The sequence below is a fragment of the Engystomops pustulosus genome, chromosome 4 (genome assembly GCF_040894005.1).
Source record: "Engystomops pustulosus chromosome 4, aEngPut4.maternal, whole genome shotgun sequence".
Classification (NCBI taxonomy): Eukaryota; Metazoa; Chordata; class Amphibia; order Anura; family Leptodactylidae; genus Engystomops; species Engystomops pustulosus.
Window position 1 is genome coordinate 44,183,102 of NC_092414.1, and position 20,912 is coordinate 44,204,013.

At 44.4% G+C, this 20,912-nt stretch overlaps 1 protein-coding gene across 9 annotated transcripts in view; it reads left to right on the forward strand.

Moving 5' to 3' along the window:
* Positions 1-20,912, forward strand: part of NME5 (NME/NM23 family member 5) — a 309,787-nt gene that overhangs the window by 113,600 nt on the left and 175,275 nt on the right. For 8 of the 9 annotated variants that reach the window (XR_011854826.1, XM_072145806.1, XM_072145805.1 and 5 more), the window contains one exon: positions 4,673-4,834. Coding sequence is in view for 8 of the 9 variants with exons in the window: in XM_072145803.1 (XP_072001904.1) it covers positions 4,673-4,834 (162 nt within the window). In the remaining variant the exon portion in view is untranslated. The remainder of the gene's footprint in view (positions 1-4,672; positions 4,835-20,912) is intronic. The other variant, XM_072145810.1, reaches the window with a different exon arrangement.

Consider the following 20,912-nt stretch of genomic DNA (forward strand, 5'->3'; position numbering starts at 1 on the left):
CCCCTTTAAAATATTCATGAGCACTGGTGAAATGAAAGCTGAGCTGTGATTGGTTGCCATGGGCAACTGGAAATATTCTGACTTTCAGACAGCTTGATAAATCTGCCCCACTGTCTTACTTTCGGGGAAACACGGTAGTACAAAAGCACTTTCAAATTGAAACCTTCTCACATCCGTAAAAAAAAATGGAAACGTAAAAACAAATAATGGAAATAAAAAGAAGACCAATGGCAAAAGGTTTCTACCAATAAAAAAAAAAATTGTGGTGTGACTTTTTGTCTAAAAAATATAACATTTGAAACATTTAAAATTGTCATTTTTTTAAATTTTTTCCTAAATTTGTGAATTTTAACCCCCAACAAAGGAACAGATCACCGAAATGATACTACTAACATAAACTATAATGTCTCACGAGAAAAGAATCTCAAAATCACAGGGATATCTTAAAGCGTTAAAAAGTTATTACCACAGGAAGAGACACTGGTCAAATTTCTTAACCCCTTCGCGCTCCGCGGCGGATATATCCGCCACGGAGCGCAGTGACTTAGCGCTCAGTGGCGGATATATCCGCCACGGCTCCTATGCCGGCTCGGCTCTGGATCAGAGCCGAACCGGCATCGGGAAACACGGGGTGCCGGCTGTAACTAATAGCCGGCACCCCAGTGTAACACCCGCGATCGGAGTTGTCTCCGATCGCGGGTGCTTAACCCGTTAGATGCCGCGGTCAGCGCGACCGCGGCATCTAACAAGTATCTGGGGGGTCTTTCCCCCACGATCGGCCCCCCCGAACCGTTTTCGGGGGGCGCCGATCGTTGCTATAGTAACTCTGGGGTCCGATCTGGACCCCAGAGTTACTAGCAAGAATTGCCAGTAAGATGGCGTCTGTGACGTCATCTTACTGGCAAAGTGCCAGCCTATGCAAGTGTATAGGCTGACACTGATAATACTCTGCAATACATGAGTATTGCAGAATATTATCATGAAGAAGCAATCAGAAGATTGCTTCTTCATGTCCCATGGTGTAAAAGTGAAAAAGTAAAAAAAAAAGTTATTCAATAAAAAAATAAAGTCATAAATCACTAAAAATGCCCCAAACCCCCAAAACATATAAAGAGACATATAACTCAAAAAAAAAGTCTAAATCATAACACAAACCCCACATATATAGTATCACCGCGTCCGTAACAACCCGTAGAATAAAAGTAAATCATTATTGAACCCCCACGATAAACGCCGTAAAAAAAAACTGTTATAAACCCTCCAAAAATTATGATTTTTACCTTTTCAATCCCACAAAAAATGATATAAAATGCGACCAAAAAACCATATGTACTCAGACATGATACTGGTGCAAAGTACAACATGTCCCGCAAAAAACAAGCCATCAACCAGCTCCGTAGCCAAAAACGTAACAAAGTTATGCCACTTGGAAGATGGCAATACAAAAATTATAGATTTTTCCCCACATTAGGGTTTTGTTTGACAAATTTAGTAAAACGTAAGAAAATATATTCATGTCTGGTATCCCCGTAATCGTATCAACCCATAGAATAAAGATAACATGACTATTAGTCTATACGGTGAACACCAAAAAAAAAAAAGTCAAAAATCCAGTACAGAATTGATGCTTTTCTACTCCTGCCCTCAAAAAAAGTTCCTAAATTTTCAACAATAGGTGATACCAACCCCAAAATGGTAACAATGGAAAAAGCATCTCATCCCGCAAAAAAAATGCCGTCACATGGCCCCAATAACGGAAAAGCGAAAATTTTATAGCCTTCAAAAGGGGCCAATGAGGAAACTAAATTCCTGGCAGCTGCAGCGCCCTCCTTCCCTTCTGCGCCTCGCTGTGCCCCCATAAAACAAGTAACGGCCACATGTGGGGGGTCTTTGTACTCAGGAGAAATTGCAGAACAAATTGTATGGTGGGTTTTCTCTTTTTATATTTTGGAAATGTGTAAATTTTGGTGCTAAATGAACGTATAAGGGAACAATATGACCATTCTAAATTTCACCTCCATTTTGATTCAATTACTATGAAGATCTCAAGGGGTTAACAATCTTCGTAAAAGCTGTTTCTGATAGCTTGAGGGGTGCAGATTTGAAAATGGGTTGGTTATATAGGGGGTTTTGATGCTAAATATGTAAAATTTCATTCAAAACTGTATTTATCCCCAAAATAGTCAATTCTGAAAATCCGGAAAAGCGATATTCTATTTGCAAGCCGCGTGACGTCAAAATATATTATCCAGACATTTCAGAAATTATGAAAATGTAAAGTAGACAAATGGGAAATGTTATTCAGCAACTTATTTAGCTGGTAAATCTATCTGCCTGAAAACGTGATGATTTAGAATTTCGAAAATGGCAAATTTTTCAAAAAATTCATCACATTTTCTTTTTTTTGTAAATAAACGCAAAACTTATCTGCCAAAATTTACCACTAAAATGAAGTACAACATGTGGGGAAAAAACAATCTCAGAATCGTTTTGATAAGTAACAGTGTTCAAAAGTTATAACCATATAAAGCGAAGCAAGTCAGAATCCAAAAAATCGGGCTGAGCCTTAAGCTGTAAAATGGCTGCGTCCTTAAGGGGTTAAAAAAGGACCGAGCCTTAACGTACAAACAGGCTGCATCCTTAAGGGGTTAAACAGGGTTACTTTTAAGTGGGATACCAGCATATACACCACCCTCCCATGTCCTTCATGTCTTGCTAAGATGTAGTATTGATGAGATTGTAGTGTAGCTGCAGTTAAAAAAAACATATCTTTGTTCCATGGCAGCCCATGGGTGGCGTTTAGTTGCCATGGTTGCCTCGGGTCTTTGTCTGACCTGAGGCTGAATGGCTTCTGCATATTCAGTGGCTCATTGTAATGTATAGTGTGCAGAAATGCCATATGCTGTGATACAGTTGTATTGCAGTATATGGTAGGAACGATCTGACCATCTACAGTTAATGTACCCTAGAGGGTCTAAGAAATAGTGAAAAAAAAAAGTTTAAAAAATTTAAAAAAAATAATAAAATATTAAAAGTTTAAATCACCCCCCTTTCTCCAGAACTGATATAAAACATACTAAGCAGTAAAAATTAGGTATTGCTGCGTCCCAAAATGCCCAATCTATCAAAATATAAAAACGGTTATTAGCAAAAAATGACACCTCACACAAAGTATGACACAAAGTACACCAAAGTATGAAAAAGTTATTAGTGTCTGAAGATGGCAAATTTCTTTTTTCTTTTTAGTACACATTTGTTTAAATTTTTGAAAATGTATTAAAACACAATAAAAGCTGTATAAATGTGGTATCACCACGATCGCACAGAACCAAAGAATAAAGTAGAGGTGTTATTTGGAGCGCAGAATGAAAGACGTAAAAACTGAGCCCACAAGAACGTGATGCACACGCAGGTTTTTTTTTTCCACATTTGAATTTTTTTTCCGGCTTCCCACTACATGGCAGGGAATAATAAATAAGATCATGGGAAAGTAAAATTTGTTATGCACAATATAAGCCCTCAAACAGCTCTGTGCATGGAAAAATGAAAAAGTTATGGATTTTTGAAGATGGAGAGCGAGAAATGAGTGAAAATACCCTGTGTCCTTAAGGGGTTAATCACTCTGCACATTTATTTTTTTTTATAAACTGGGTTTTAATTATACTATTTCCGGGGCTGGGGCATCAGCTTTAATTTTTCCCAAGCCCCCAGTGGCCCTGGGCTAGGTGGCATCAGAATGATGACCTCTACAGGTAAGATATCCTTCAGATGATATATCAGGATAATGCAACATGGATATTAGTTTTTCATTAAATATGTGAAGACACTATTATTGTAAAGATTGGTAGACAAAAATGGAATGTTGTCACTGCACTGTAACCACTTATTTATTTTTACTAAAATGAAAAGAATAATATAAATACTCATAATACGATATAAAGTCACTCTTTTACTCACAGCATTTTTTTCTGTCTCTGTATTGTATAATTAATTATGGTTTGCTCATATTATATATTTATTGATTGTATTACATGTTTATAACACTAGACCAATATTAATGAAGTCCATGGAAACATCAAGATTGTCACGGGTGGTCCCGCAACCCATGCCTCGGGTCGCGGGCTCACCCGTGCCGTTAGTGCCCCGCCAGCGCGCCGCAAGCGCCACTCACGCGGCCCGGCTCCTGGCGCATCTGCTGCTGCTACGGCTGCTGCTGCTCCGTCCCTCCCGGCTGTGTGCGCGCGTCCCCGACATCTAGGGCGCGCGCGGCAACTTCTGTAAGTTTAAAGGGCCAGCGCGCCGCTAATTGGCGCGCTGGGTACCACTTAGACTCCGGTCCCAGGTAGTGGCTTGTGCTATCGTCCGCAGTGGTCCTGAGGATCCACAACCTCTAGCCTGACAAAGATTTAACTATATTATTGAAAATTTACTTTTTTTGCAATCATGGAATGCATATTAGTGCCTAAAAAGATATCAAAATAAAGAAAAAATTGTGAGAACCAGACTACATCAAGCTAAGGATGATATTTTAGTTCTTATACTTTATTATTTTTCTAATTATTTATTATTATTATTATTGCTCATTATTGCTTTGAAAGTGTTTGTGATTATGCTAGTTGTTTTTTTTTTACAATTTATTAAAAGTAAACAATCTCATTTATAATATTTCCAGTGCAGAACTATGAGTGAAAATCAAATAAACAACAAGGAGCAGTCCAGAGTAGCTCCTAGGATTCATCTTGAAAGAACCTTAGCGATTATCAAACCAGATGTTCTTCATAAAGCAGAAGAAATTGAGGACATTATTCTCCGTAGTGGATTTCACATTGTGCAGGTAATATTGAATTTCTCTAATTCTACATGACTGGTCCTACTGTCTTAGGCGTATGCACCTGACCATATGCTTCATAGGGCAGTTACCAAGGCGAAACATGTTGGGGGGCTGTTAGAATTAGTCTTTTAAAGGGCACCTACCACCACAAATCTACCTATAAAGGTAGATTGGGTGGTAGGTGGGTCAATGGGACGTGAGGATAGCCCTTTAAGGGCTAATCCTCACGTCCCTGCACTTTTTTAATAACTTTAATTTGGTATTTATTCAAATTTACTTATGCGGCTACCGGGGCGTGGAGTAGCCGCATATGAGATTACATGAGGCGGCTACTCCACGCCCCGGTAGCCATTTTACCCCTCCTACTCACCCATCTTCGGCGCGCAGCTCCGCGTAGCTGCGCGCCCTCGTCCGGCGATCCTGCCGTCTGCGCATGCGCAGAAGAGCAGGCCCGCGCCTGCGCGGTCACAACTCCGAAACAGGCGCGGGCCTGCTCTTCTGCGCATGCGCAGACGGCAGGATCGCCGGACGAGGGCGCGCAGCTACGCGGAGCTGCGCGCCGAAGATGGGTGAGTAGGAGGGGTAAAATGGCTACCGGGGCGTGGAGTAGCCGCCTCGTGTAATCTCATATGCGGCTACTCCACGCCCCGGTAGCCGCATAAGTAAATTTGAATAAATACCAAATTAAAGTTATTAAAAAAGTGCAGGGACGTGAGGATTAGCCCTTAAAAGGGCTATCCTCACGTCCCATTGATCCACCTACCACCCAATCTACCTTTATAGGTAGATTTGTGGTGGTAGGTGCCCTTTAACAACAATGAATGTGTGGGAGTACAGAGCTAAATAGCTTGGTTAGGCAGCTTTGAGCTGCAGACCGAGTTAGCTAGTACTATTTGCAGGCTACATGCCTGAATGTAGGCCGTCAGTCCATTATAGGCTGAACGAGTGCTTGCTTGAGTGTTGTGGACACCTTGTAACTCCTGAGTTCAAGACGTCATTGCATTAACACGGACATTCCCTGTTAGAAAAGAAACATTAAACGATACTGACACCTAGTGTTAAGAATTAGACACTTCCTGATACAGTGTATCTACTTAAATGAGCTCAGTAGCCGAACACAAGCAATGCAACTGTGAATAACACTGTGATTTCTGGAAAAGATTATCACATTGATAGCTATACAGACAGCAAAAGAAATAATTTCTTCCACACAAACATTGGGTTTTTAAAGAAGTTTATTTGCTTAAATCATTTCTGTTTATTTTATTCAAAACTAATAAAAGTTACATTTTATTGACACCTGGATATGGGTTAAAACAATTTGCTCTGGGTAATATTCTGTTAAATAAGTGAACCCTGCCGAGTGTTATTAGTCTTCAAGTTCTGTAAAACATGCAGAATATCGGGCGCATGATCTTAGTGAATCATTGCACAGTGCATTAGACACAGACAACGCACTTCAGGTGAACTAATTCGGACGGGTAAATAAATGTGCCTCGGTGTCTTCTGTCTTTCCCTCCCAAAGAAGCTCTTGGTTAGAGATGGGTGAATCGATTCTAACGATTCTAAATCCGTTTAGAATTTCAGGAAAACTTTGATTCCGCATGATTCCGAAGCTTACAGTGAGTTTTTTTCTTATTAGCAAAATGGCCGCGAGCACAACGTTTTACATGAGGCAGAGAACTCTGGGAAGAAGAAAGGAACATGGTGATACTGTTCCTCACTGTATGGGGGTAGTGTCCCTCACTGTATGGGGGGTAGTGTCTCTCACTGTATGGGGGGTAGTGTCCCTCACTGTATGGGGGGTAGTGTCCCTCACTGTATGGGGGGTAGTGTCCCTCACTGTATGGGGGGTAGTGTCCCTCACTGTATGGGGGGTTGTGTCCCTCACTGTACGGCGGTAGTGTTCCTCACTGTACGGCGGTAGTGTTCCTCACTCTACGGAGGTAGTGTTCCTCACTGTACGGAGATGGGAGTAGTGTCCCTCACTGTACGGAGATGGGAGTAGTGTCCCTCACTGTACGGCGGTAGTGTTCCTCACTGTACGGCGGTAGTGTTCCTCACTGTGCGGAGGTAGTGTTCCTCACTGTGCGGCGCTAGTGTTCCTCACTGTGCGGCGGTAGTGTTCCTCACTGTGCGGAGGTAGTGTTCCTCACTGTGCGGCGGTAGTGTTCCTCACTGTGCGGCGGTAGTGTTCCTCACTGTACGGAGGTAGTGTTCCTCACTGTGCGGAGGTAGTGTCCCTCACTGTGCGGAGGTAGTGTTCCTCACTGTGCGGAGGTAGTGTTCCTCACTGTGCGGAGGTAGTGTTCCTCACTGTGCGGCGGTAGTGTTCCTCACTGTGCGGCGGTAGTGTTCCTCACTGTGCGGCGGTAGTGTTCCTCACTGTGCGGCGGTAGTGTTCCTCACTGTGCGGCGGTAGTGTTCCTCACTGTGCGGCGGTAGTGTTCCTCACTGTGCGGCGGTAGTGTTCCTCACTGTGCGGCGGTTGTGTTCCTCACTGTGCGGCGGTAGTGTTACTCCCTATATGGAGCCCTCTCCATGCACCTGTACCCGCCATGTGACATACTGTTACGTCACATGCCGTGATTCGATTTAATTCGGTTTGAATGAAACTTTCTCTGAAAATTTGGCGAAGCGGGTTGAATTGAATTTACATAAATTCGCCCATCTCTGCTCTTGGTATTATTTTCGGGGAATGCATTATTTTTCGATGTACATTAAATAATTGTTGTACAACAAACAATGGACCTTATTGTCACGGCAGTATAATTGTTGAGCACAGTATAATTGTTGAGCACAGTATAATTGTTGAGCACAAAATCAACATTTATTAATATACAGTAGTCATTACATCACAAACCTCAGCATAACAAACTCTGATTTCCATCAAGAATTTCTTGTGCTTCTACTTCCATGTACAACAATCCATGTACATTTGCAGATCCAAGTATTTTTTTTTTTAATCAGATAAATTGATTTTAAACACAAACAAACAGTTGTACATGTACTACATCTTAAACAGTATAAATCACTGTATAAGGAGATTAATACAATATTTATACAGCATCATCTTACACCTCAGATCGTCACAAGGTATTGCAATAGTATACACTCACCGGCCACTTTATTAGGTACACCTGTCCAACTGCTCGTTAACACTTAATTTCTAATCAGCCAATCACATGGCGGCAACTCAGTGCATTTAGGCATGTAGACATGGTCAAGACAATCTCCTGCAGTTCAAACCGAGCATCAGTATAGGGAAGAAAGGTGATTTGAGTGCCTTTGAACGAACGTGGCATGGTTGTTGGTGCCAGAAGGGCTGGTCTGAGTATTTCAGAAACTGCTGATCTACTGGGATTTTTATGCACAACCATCTCTAGGGTTTACAGAGAATGGTCCGAAAAGAAAAAACATCCAGTGAGCGGCAGTTCTGTGGGCGGAAATGCCTTGTTGATGCCAGAGGTCAGAGGAGAATGGGCAGACTGCTTCGAGCTGATAGAAAGGCAACAGTGACTCAAATTGCCACCCGTTACAACCAAGGTAGGCAGAAGAGCATCTCTGAACGCACAGTACGTCGAACTTTGAGGCAGATGGGCTACAGCAGCAGAAGACCACACTGGGTGCCACTCCTTTCAGCTAAGAACAGGAAACTGAGGCTACAATTTGCACAAGCTCATCGAAATTGGACAGTAGAAGATTGGAAAAACGTTGCCTGGTCTGATGAGTCTCGATTTCTGCTGCGACATTCAGAAGGTAGGGTCAGAATTTGGCGTCAACAACATGAAAGCATGGATCCATCCTGCCTTGTATCAACGGTTCAGGCTGGTGGTGGTGGTGTCATGGTGTGGGGAATATTTTCTTGGCACTCTTTGGGCCCCTTGGTACCAATTGAGCATCGTTGCAACGCCACAGCCTACCTGAGTATTGTTGCTGACCATGTCCTTCCCTTCATGACCACAATGTACCCATCATCTGATGGCTACTTTCAGCAGTATAATGCGCCATGTCATAAAGCTGGAATCATCTCAGACTGGTTTCTTGAACATGACAATGAGTTCACTGTACTCAAATGGCCTCCACAGTCACCAGATCTCAATCCAATAGAGCATGTTTGGGATGTGGTGGAACGGGAGATTCGCATCATGGATGTGCAGCCGACAAATCTGCGGCAACTGTGTGATGCCATCATGTCAATATGGACCAAAATCTCTGAGGAATGCTTCCAGCACCTTGTTGAATCTATGCCACGAAGAATTGAGGCAAAAGGGGGTCCAACCCGTTACTAGCATGGTGTACCTAATAAAGTGGCCGGTGAGTGTATATTACTAGTTACCACATACAGCTACCAACAATGTGCATTAACTGAAACTGTAGGACTCACTAGAAGATAAGACAGGTACAATCTCCAGACAATCAGACCACTGTTTGTCTGGGATGGGTCCGATGTCCCTTTCCCACCTAGCTCTACATTTAATTGGCACGTCTTTTATCGTATCATTAACTAATACCTTATTATAGAAAGAGATTAACCCCTTATTTGTACTGGACAGCAATACCCTATTAAGGGCTCTGCAGGGTCCTAACGCAATCGTTGTTAATCTGTGTTGAGTATCATAAGCGTGCCGCAGCTGCAGATATTGAAAAAACCAGGTCCTAGGAATTTGATAAGATGTACTAAGGTCTTCAAATGTTTTACATACACCATCACTACATAGGTATTCTATGGTAAGTTCTCCTTTTTCCTCCCAAGGTGTAAAACCCTCCAAACGAAAAATCTCTGGAAGCGCTGGGTTCCTCCATAAGGAGCTGTAGAGGGTGAATGTAGCGGTACCCAAGATGCCTTTTACCTTATCCCATACTTTCCCCATAAGTATCAATGTAGGCTTACCATTATGTGGGCCGCCACCAAAATTGGCCTCTAGAGTATGTGCCGGGGTAGGAAAACCTGTCCATGCTTTTATCAAAGTTCCTGCTGCGTTGACCGCTTCTTTCTTCCCCCAACCCGCAAAGTGCTGAACCTGGGAGGCTAAGAAGTATAGCCAAGGATTTGGGATCGCCAGCCCCCCTTCTGTTTTGCTCCTCTGAAGCATATCCAGACTGATACGTGCCTGTTTGCCTTTCCATATCAGCTTACGAAATAAGCTTTGCATTCTATGGAAGTAATGTTGTGGCACCCATACCGGGGCATTATGTAGGACATATAGGAGCACCGGCATCAAGGCCATTTTTATCAGGTTCCCTGTTCTACTGGGGACAAGGGCAGCTTACACCAAGTCTCTATTCTGGTTAGAGAGCGGGAAAGCAAGGAGTCTAAGTTGTCCTTTATATAATCTTTCAGTCAGCCAGTCACCACCACTCCCAAGTATTTAAGCTTGGTCGCCATTTGGAAAGGGCCTAGGGTTTGGGGGTCGCCCGGGATTGGGTCCAGGGAAGTATAACAGATTTATCCCAGTTGATGTTAAATCCTGTGTATCCTCCAAAGGTCCTAATAATGTTCATGGTGCTGATTAGGGATCTATCTGTATCTCCCAGATATACCAGGAGATCATCGGCATAGAGAGACACCCGCTGCTCCTCTACCTCCCCTCCCCTGAAGCCCTGCAAGTCTGGAGTAGATCTCAGAATGGCCGCCAGCAGCTCTATTGCCAATGCAAACAGGAAAGGGGAGAGTGGACAGCCCTGCCTCGTTCCCCTCCTTAACTGAAACCCCTCCAAGACTAGGCCATTTACCTTTATTCTTGCCGTCGGATTGGCATAAAGTAGCTGAATCCAATATCAATATATTGAGGCCCAAATCCCAGTTTCCTCAGTACGGCCCATAAAAATCCCACTCGACGCTGTCAAAAGCTTTGGCAGCGTCGAGTGAGAGAACTGCCCTGCCAGTCCTGCCCCCTCCCTCAGCCTGAATATTCAGGTACAGCCGCCTAATGTTGACCGAGGTGGACCTATCTGGCATGAATCCGGACTGATCTGCGTGTATAAGGGAGGTAATAACACCTAAAAGACGGTGAGCTAATACCTTAACATCCACTGGAAGTAATGAACTCGGACGGTAGGAAGTCCGGGCTCTGTAAGTCCTTATCTGGTTTCGGCACCAACACCACAATCACCTCTCTCATTGATGGAGGAGGAATGTCTTGTACCTTTGAGTCTCCCAGTGCTTTCAGTAACCTGGGCAGTAATACTTCCTGATGCTTTTTAAAAAACTCCCCTGGTAAGCCGTCTAACCCCGGGGCCTTATCATTTACGAGGGATATTAGGGCTGCCTCCAACTCCTCCACCGTTAGCGGTGAGTCCATGCATTCTGCTTGCTCCTGTGTTAATCTACGCAATTGTATGTCCTACAAATATCTCTCTATGTCTGCTGTGCTACATCTGAGCTGGGATTTATAGAAGTCTTTATACATATTATGGAAGACACCCATAATTTCCTTGTCCCCCGTAGCTATGGAGTTGTCCGGCGCTCGTATCTCTGTTATCTGTGTACGACCCTTTTGGGTATTGATTATATTTGCCAACAAGTGGCCCACCGCCTCTCCCTGAACGAAGTATTTCTGCTTAAGGAAAAACCTTTTGTCCTCCACTGCTTTTAAAGCATGCTCCTTCAAAAGATTTTGGGCTTCCTTCCAAGTGGCCTCAGTCCCCACCGAAGGATTTGTCAGAAACTCCCTTTCCGCACAAAGGACTCTATCCTGCAGATGGTCAGTCAACTCCCTCGACTTAGTTATGTGTCTATTGATGTGTTGCCGGTATATGCCCCTAATGTACATCTTCATGACATCCCACACTAAGCTAGGTGTAGTAGAGTTATTTCTCAAAAAGAAGGACTCTATTTCATTGCTGAACAGGCCCCCTTTATCCACCAACTGTATCCAGAAGGGATTTATTGTCCAGCTACACACCTGCCGTGGGACTTCGGCTGGGACGACCATTTTTACCAGAACTGCAGAGTGGTCTGACACACTACGAGGTAGATGCTCCACATCCGAAATGTGCTTATGCATATTTGGTGAGATGACAGCAAGATCTATTCTGGACAGTGTATTATGAGAACTTGAGTAGCACGAGTACTGTCGGGTGTCCAGATTCCTCCTCCGCCAATAGTCATACTAGCCAATCTCATCTAGTATCTTAGCCAAAGCTGTAGGGCATTGATGGCAAACCTTTTAGAGGCCGAGTGCCCAAACTACAACAAAGATCCGTTTATTTGTCGCAAAGTGCCAACACAGAAATTTAATTTGTGATTTATACTCCCTTCTCTGTCACAGTTTTCATTGATACCAGCCCCTGAGGACACCAATAAAGCAGAAAATAGTCCCAGGTAGAGCTGTCACTTTAAAATAGCTCTGTGCACAGAAAATCCTGGGCTGTCTGGGACTGCAGGAAGATACCTGGAGTCATCTCTGGTGATGGCCTGAGTGCCCACAGAAAGGGCTCTGAGTGCCACCTCTGGCACTAGTGCCATAGGTTAGCCATCACTGCTGTAGGGCCATCAGTGCCCAATTGAGCACTCCCTCCAAATCTATCTTGGCCTGGAGATAGGACCACATTAGTCTCCTATCATCAAGACCGGAATTTGAGGCAGTCCGTTCACAAAAGCTAAAATTTTCCTGAGGACCTCGCAATTAAATGGAGGAGGAATGTATAGCGCAATCAGGATTTGAGGGACCTTATAAATGGAGCAATGTAGACAAACAAACCTCCCTTCAGTATCCACCATAGAAGAAAAGCATTCAAATGGAATAGTGACAGGGACCAGTATGCTCACCCCTCTTGCGTGTGTAGAGAACATAGACTGATAACTATGAGAAATCCACTGTTTCTGTAAGTAATGTGTGTTATATTTTGTCAAATGTGTTTCACAGAGACCAAGTATTGCTGGAGAGTGTTGCTGCAATGTTGAAAAAAACGCCATTCGTTTAGTGGCATCCCCCAATCAGTGGCATCCCCACAATTTAACATAATTCTATGGAACAAAAGGGGATTTTGTTCCATAGAATTATGTTAAATTGTCTAGCCATATTGCAGTACTTTAATTATGGAGTGTGAGGGCTTCCCTGTGGCCCACGTCGCTATCTTTCCCCAGGAGCTTACTCTTCCCTCCCCCCAAACAGGTTCCAACAACCCCTTTCAAACCCCCTTATCCACATTCACACTAAAGACGTTCTCCCAAGTATGGAAGATGGGGGCAATACATTTGGTTTCCCATACCTTCTTGACATATTGGTACGTCACAATGAATATAACCATACAGAACATTTACAGCAAGTATCTATATCTACTATACTGTGCCTGGGCTCCTGCCCACTTAACCTATAGAAATGAAAATATTGGCATTCATAAACATATCACCCACCCAACAAGCTCAATACCCAACATTTCTTAACAACTAGCAGGGCATTAGTTAGACATAGTGAAAGTATGCAGCTCACGGTTCTTCACAGGCAGTCTCTCGAAGTCGCCTTTCATTACTGTCCACCCACTTCACAACTTCCATGGCTAGGTCAAAGAAGTGGGTTGTATCAAATGCCACCACTCGTAATATGGCCGGGTACAGCATGGAATATGGAACCTGTAGTGCTCTCAGTCGACACTTCCACAAACTTTACCCTCCTCTTCTGTACTTCAGCAGAAAAGTCCGGGTAGAATGAGATTTTGTTCCCATTGATTGTTAGATCCGGATGATCTCTTGCAGCTCTCAGGATGGAATCTCGGTCCCTATAGTGCAGGACCCTTAAAATAAACGATCTTGGGGCCACTCCTGGCGGTAGAGGACGAGATGGAACCCTGTGGGCCCTCTCAACAGCAAACAATGGGGATAGGACGTCCTGCCCCATCTTTTCTTTAATCCAGGTTTCTATAAAGGTCACCGGGTCTTTTTCTTCACTTTTCTCTGGAATGCCTATGATACGCAGGTTATTCTGGCGAAGCCGGTTTTCGAGATCATGAGACTTTGATATGAGCAGAGAAACATTGTGAGACAAGCGCTTCAATTCTTTGTGCACAGGAGGCAATTGGTCCTCAATATCACTAACTCTGCCTTCCACTGCATGGACCCTTTCATTCACTTTCCTCAGGTCTTGTTGGACTAAATTGAGATCCTCCTTCAAGCCTCCAATGTGATTATTTATGGTCAGAAATGCTGAACGACAGTGAGCTACAGCCAGGAATACATCTTTAATGGTAGGTTCCTACCTGAAGAGAGGCTTCAAGCTCTGCGTCTGAGTCCGGTGGCAGTGGTCCCTTGGGACCCTTCTTCTGGGGTATAGGGGCCTCCAGAGTTTCTTCCATCTCTCTATCAGAAGCAACTGACTCTGGTCTAGCTGTCACTACTGCTCGAGTAGACTTGCCGTCCGAGGGCCCTGCACTCTCTCGTGCAAACCGCTCCAGCCTTGCTGCTACATTTTGAAACCGAGCAGTGGAGGTGTCTCTGGTCTGCTTTGCAGGGGTGTTTACACCTTGCTCCCATCCTTCTTTTTTTTCATGCTCCAGACAGCGACATGTTAGGCAGCAACAGTGGGCCCACTTCTGAGGGAAATCACAGTAGCAGTAATGCAGTTCAACACTGGCAGGGAGGCACTGAGAAAATTATAATAGAGTCCTCTATTCTTTCAGAATGAGCCCGTTTATTTAGCAATAGGGCCTAGTATCGGGTGAGTCTTCAGGCCACAGAGTTATATGGTGCCTTTTCCCGACCCAGCGCTTCAGTAGGGAAGGCAATATGGCGGTGCGCCAGACTTTACCTTCACTCCCCGCTTGTTCACAGGGATCACAGTCCTCCTGCGGAGAGCCCTCTTCACCAGCAACAAGATCGGGATTCGCCCCTTACTCTGTCCCGCCATGCTTCCAGATCGAGGGACCTCTCCAAGCTTCAGCAGGAAGCCACCCGCGCGACTCCCCGCACCTCCGGAGTAGTGCTGCTGCGCCTGCTGTTTCACAGCCCGATCCCTGAGGCTGTCGTCTTTGCCGGCAATATGGCGCCTGAGTCAGAGATGAGCTGTGTGTCCCGAGGCAATTCACCCTGCTCAGTATCACACTGGAGCCGCTGTGCAGGTAACCAGATATTGGGGGAACTCTCTCCTCGTCGTCCTCCCCAAATTTAGTGATGATTTGCCAAAATGAGGGTGGTTTTCCTGGATGTAAGGCAGGAGCTTACATTGCCGGTTAGGACAGGCCCCCCCAGATCCCAGTATTTTAAGACAGTTGTATAATTATCTTATAGAACCCTCTCATAATTCCCCAAAACCTGAATTTCATGCTGAATTTCTTGTGATTCCATTTCTGTTAGATTAATTGTCCTCAATTTCTCACATTTAGCAATAGCACTTTCCTACAATAAAGACTTCTTGTCCGGGTAGCCTACTCATAGCGCTTTTTCTATGCAACAATCAGTGATTTTTATCCTTTGAATTAATCACCCATGTCACAACCTCTTGCATCTAAATTATCTACTACCAGAATACTTATGTATGGTGTGTGTGTGTGGGGGGGGGGGGCTGTAGCAATTTCGGCCGCTAGGTCTTGTTTGTGAGGCTAGATCATGGACCCCAATACGGTTGTGTACATGGGGGCTTTGTGTAAAGATCTTCTGTGATTTGCTCTTTTTATTTGACACTAGCTGTACCCCGCTGGCATTGCCCAGGATAGTTAATAAATGGAATGGTTTAAAAACAAATATTTTATATCCAGTGTTGGACTGGCCCACCAGAGTACCAGAGGATTCTCCGGTGGGCCCAGGCTCTAACCCAGTACAGGACCCCATAGATACAGCAGAAGACAACCCAATTTGGAGAATTCTAGAGTATGTTTTCTAGAAGTTGGTGGAGGGTGGGCCCCCAGCATAATTTATCTGGTGGGCCCAAGGAACCCCAGTCCGACACTGTTTATATCTCCCTGTCTTTGTGTGTGTCTCTCTCTCTTTGTCCCGTTTCTCTTTATCCATAATGCCTCACACATAAGCTGCTTTATACTCATTGCCTATAGTAACTAATCAAAGCTCAGAGCTCATACCTGGGGCAAAATAGCAACCAATCATGTTTCAGTTTCTAGCAGACAATGGCTGTGTATATCCTGTATAAGGTGACTAATGAGCGTATTTTGGAAAGAAACATTTTCATTCAAAACCTAGTCTGTGCGGCTTATCCGTGTAGTTTGGTGCACATTATCTAATTTTTTTATGTGTGCTGGCTGTGCGTCTTGACCATGTAGTTTTGTGCAAATTATGGTTTGCCGTGTACATTATCTAACTTTTCTGGTACACATTATCTTATTTTTCTGTGTGCCATATAAATTGGTGTACAATGTTTCAGAAGACGTACATCATGTCGCAGGGCCGGCGAAATGGGCAGGCAAAGTGGGCAATTGCCCAGGGCCCCCGCCATTGCCTGCCCGAATGAGTGATTTGGGCAGCTGCCTGAATCACCCAACCGAAGTATGGTCCTGCCGTACGCATATTAATAGCACCTGTGATAAGCCACATGTGCCATTGATATGCAGAGAGGGGCAGGCAGGACCCGTCTGTCTGGACCACTGTGTACAGTGTGGATGACGTCATCCGCGACAGTCTACGACCCAGCAGAAGAGAGATGGCATCAGCGTGGAAACAGGCAGGTAAGTATAAATTTTATTAATTGGGAGCGGCATACAAATATCCTGGGGGGAATTTATGGAGGCTGTATATTGATTGGGGGGTTGATGGGGGCTGTATATTGCCTGTGGGGGGGTTTAAAGGGGGCCTATACATTGACTGTGGTGGATTGATGGGGGCTGTATATTGAATGTGAAAGGTGATGGGGTGGCTCTATATTGAATTTTGGGGTGATGGGGTGGCTCTATATTGTATGTGGGGGCTGATGGGGATGCTGTATATCGAATGTGGGGGCTGATGGGGTGGCTGTATATTGAATGTGGGTGGTGATGGAAGGGCTGTATATTGAATGTGGGTGGTGATGGGGGGCTGTATATTGAATGTGGGTGGTGATGGGGGGCTGTATATTGAATGTGGGTGGTGATGGGGGGCTGTATATTGAATGTGGGTGGTGATGGGGGGCTGTATATTGAATGTGGGTGGTGATGGGGGGCTGTATATTGAATGTGGGTGGTGATGGGGGGCTGTATATTGAATGTGGGTGGTGATGGGGGGCTGTATATTGAATGTGGGTGGTGATGGGGGGCTGTATATTGAATGTGGGTGGTGATGGGGGCTGTATATTAAATGTGGGGTTGATTGGGGCGCTGTATATTGAATGTGGGTGGTGATGGGGGGGCTGTATATTGAATGTGGGTGGTGATGGGGGGGCTGTATATTGAATGTGGGTGGTGATAGAGGGGCTGTACATTGAATGTGGGTGGTAATGGGGCGCTGTATATATAATGTGGGCAGGGATGGGGGTTATATATTGCATGTGGGGGTGATGGGGGCTTTTTGATGGAACAGATCATTACCTGTAAAGTACTAGATGCCACTTAATTCTTTGATGTCCCTTGACATTTAGATGTAGATTTTACCCTGATGTACTATGCACAGTTTAAACATCATTCCTTCTAAGCCCTGCCATGTACCCAGCCTGCAGATTATTGCCACATGTGTGGTATTGCCATAACCAGGATAACCTGCAGAATGATTTTTGATGTGTTTGTCATAAGTGACATTCGCACTAACATGGCTTATTTGAGAAAAAAAACTAATTTTTACTCTTCTCCATTCACTTTGTATTACATTTTGGCCAGCAACTGAGAGGTTAAAATTCTCACTACAACCCTTGATAAATTGGTGTCAGTTCTCGAGGGTTTCTATTGTAGTGGTAGCCAGGGGCTGTAGTGGCATGAGTTGGGAAAAATACATTTGGCACTAAAATGGCACTTTTGAGAAAAAATTGCAATTTTTACTTTGCACCATGTACTTTGTATTTCATTTTGGCCAGCATGTTAGGGATTAAAATGCTAACCACAACCCCAGATAAATTCTTTGAGAGGCGCAGTTTCCAAAATGGTGTCACTTCTCGGGGGTGTCTATTGTACTGGCACTACAAATCCAAACTTGTGAAAACGGAGCTTGAAAAGAAAAATGTAGCTACTTCCTTTCTCAGCCCTATTGTTTGCCCAGCCTGTCAATTATTGCCACATATGGGGTATTGTCGTACTCAGGACATCCTACAGAATGATATTTAGGATGTTTTTCTAAAGTGGCATGAGTTGGGCACAATATATTTGGCACTAAAATGGGATATTTAGCTATTTTTAATCTGCACCATTTACTTTGTATTAAATTTTGGCCAGCATGTTGGGGGTTAAAATGCTCACTGCAACCCCAGATAAATTCTTTGAGGGGTGTAGTTCCCAAAATGGTGTCACTTCTCGGGTATTTCTTTTTTTAAAAAAAATATTTTTATTTGAATTTTTCAAAAAACATTGCAATACAACAAATACTGGGCTCACAGGCCCATAAGACAACATTAAAGACACATCGTATAATTCTTATGTCTTAAAGTAAGATATTACACACTCCTATCGAAATGTTGCTTGCAGCCAATATTTAACAAAGTTTAAATGAAAGAAACACCCTCCTCCTTTAGTCTAACCAATACCCCACCTCCCTAAGGACCCTTTCAGCTGTTCCAGTAGATACCACCGCGTCAAAGTGAAAGGTACGAAAAATGTACTCTCTTTCAGCAGCAGTGTAAAATTTCAGTATAAACCCCCTCCACTTCTTCCCCTCTCCGCCTCTAATCTTTCCAGCTGGAATAATTTCTTCATCTGCGTCACAATGTCGTGAAAAAGCCTTGGCAACACTCCCCCTTGTGGAAGTGTTTCGTCCTCTTGTGTTTGATCATAATGAAATATATATGTCACAGGATCCCTTTTGAATTGGACGACCCCATATTTCTGTCCCTATTCGCTCCACCTCCTCCCAAAAGGACTGTGTGTGCGCACACTCCCATAAGCCATGAAAAAGATCAGTCGCTGGTGACTGGCATTTAGGACAGGCCGTTAATCGGTCTGGGAATCTCGGAGAGGGTGGAAGATTAAATGGCTCTATGTTGTATCCTAAATTGGGTGTCTCTCCCTACCTCGTTCAAGACATTATCTCTTACCAATTTCCAGCCCTTTAAAATTTTTTCCGCTTTGTTCGAGTCATCCAATTGTGTTGCCCATCCCGCGAAGGAGGGCCCTTTCTGTCCTAATGTCTTCCTAATCGTACGGTACACTATCGAGATACCTCGTCTCTGCAGGGGGACCAACAGGAGCTCATCAAATGGATTTTGGCATGCTTCCCTCGTCACATCGATAAGATCCTCCATATAGAACTTTTTCACCTGGATGTATTGGAAATGTTGTTCCCCTCTCAAACCATATTTAGAGTTGACCTCCTCCCTAGTTAACCACCTGTGCTCCTGGTGGTGAGGAGATCACCTACTTTCGTTATCCCCTTCTCTCTCCATTCTAGGAATAATCTACTCTGGCGTCCCTGCGAGAACCCTGGATGATTCCACAGGGGGAGGTGTTTGGAGACCTTCCATGACAGTTTGTACCCCCTACGGATTATTTTCCATGCGGCTATGGTATCCTTGAGGACACTCGACCCCTTCATTTCTACTGGTTGTCTACCCTGTGGTACATGTAATAACGTCCGTAAATCCCAGAAGGCAGATTCCAGTTCAAAATCTGAAAAGTGGCTTAAAGGTTCTAGCCAATCAGCCACATGTCTGAATATGCACGCTAGGTTATAGTTAAGTACGTCAGGTAGGTTCATCCCTCCTTCATCTTTCACTGCCATCAGCTTTTGTGCCCCGATCCGGGGTCTCCTCCCTTTCCATAAAAAGTGTGATATCGCCTTGTTGAGTGAGCTCACGTCTCCATGTTTCAAAAGTATCGGCAGGGTCTGCATTGGATACATTAATTTTGAAATGCTCATCATTTTGATAAGCTGATTTCGTCCGAGCAGGGAGAGAGGGAGATCATGCCATTGCTGCAATTCCCTGATGATTTTCTGAAATAGTGGGGTATAGTTAAGGCGGTGAAGGGATTCTGTATTCCTGCCTATTTTGATCCCCAGGTATCGTATCCATGACTGTGCCACCGGAATATTACAAATGTTCGCGATGTCAGGCCTATCTTGCCGCCCAGTCCCCAAAAATAATATTTCACATTTTGCTTTGTTTACCCGAAATCCCGAGAGCTCTCCAAACTTATCCAGCAATTCCATTACCGCCGGTAAATGACGAACAGGGTCTTTCATAAACAAAATTATGTCGTCCGCGAATAAAGCCAAGCGCAGATTTTTGTCCCCCACCCTTATCCCCTCAAACCTTGTTGTCTTTGCCAGGACACGCGACAGGGGTTCCAATGCTAGATTAAACAACAGAGGAGAAAGGGGGCATCCCTGCCGCGTGCCCTTCTGCAATGGGAATCGTCGCAAGATAAAACCCGGAGTACTAACTCTGGCACTGGGGTTCCCGTATAGAGATGCTAAATAATTGCAAAAAGGGCCTTCAAATCCCATGTGGTGCATCACCTGCCTTAGCCACCCCCAACGTACATTATCGAAAGCCTTTTTGGCATCTAGGGTGACCAAAGCAGGGGTCACAGCCCCAGGGGGTAGACGAGAACTAGCATCCATTGCCAACAAAACTCGCCTCACATTCGTCACAGCTGAACGACCCACCGTGAAGCCTACTTGAAGTGGAGAGACTAGGGACGGCATTATCGACGCCAAACGGTTCGCCAGGATTTTAGAGAGGATTTTAACGTCGACATCCATCAACGAGATGGGTCTATAGGAGCTAGGACACTCTGGGTCTTTACCCTCTTTGAGGAGCAGCTTAATATATGCGGTATTCATGTGAGTAGACATAGGGGAGCCCTCCAATAATTTGGAGAACAAACTAGCCAAAGTAGGGGCAACTTGCTCGTGTACCGCCTTGTAGAATTCCTCCGTATAGCCATCTGGCCCAGCTGCCTTGCCAGTAGGAAGGGCCTTTATCGTCCTTTGTATCTCCTCTGCTGTAACCGGAGCATTAAGGCCCCTTCTACACTAGCGAGTGTGATGCGATGAACTCGCATCACACTCGCAACG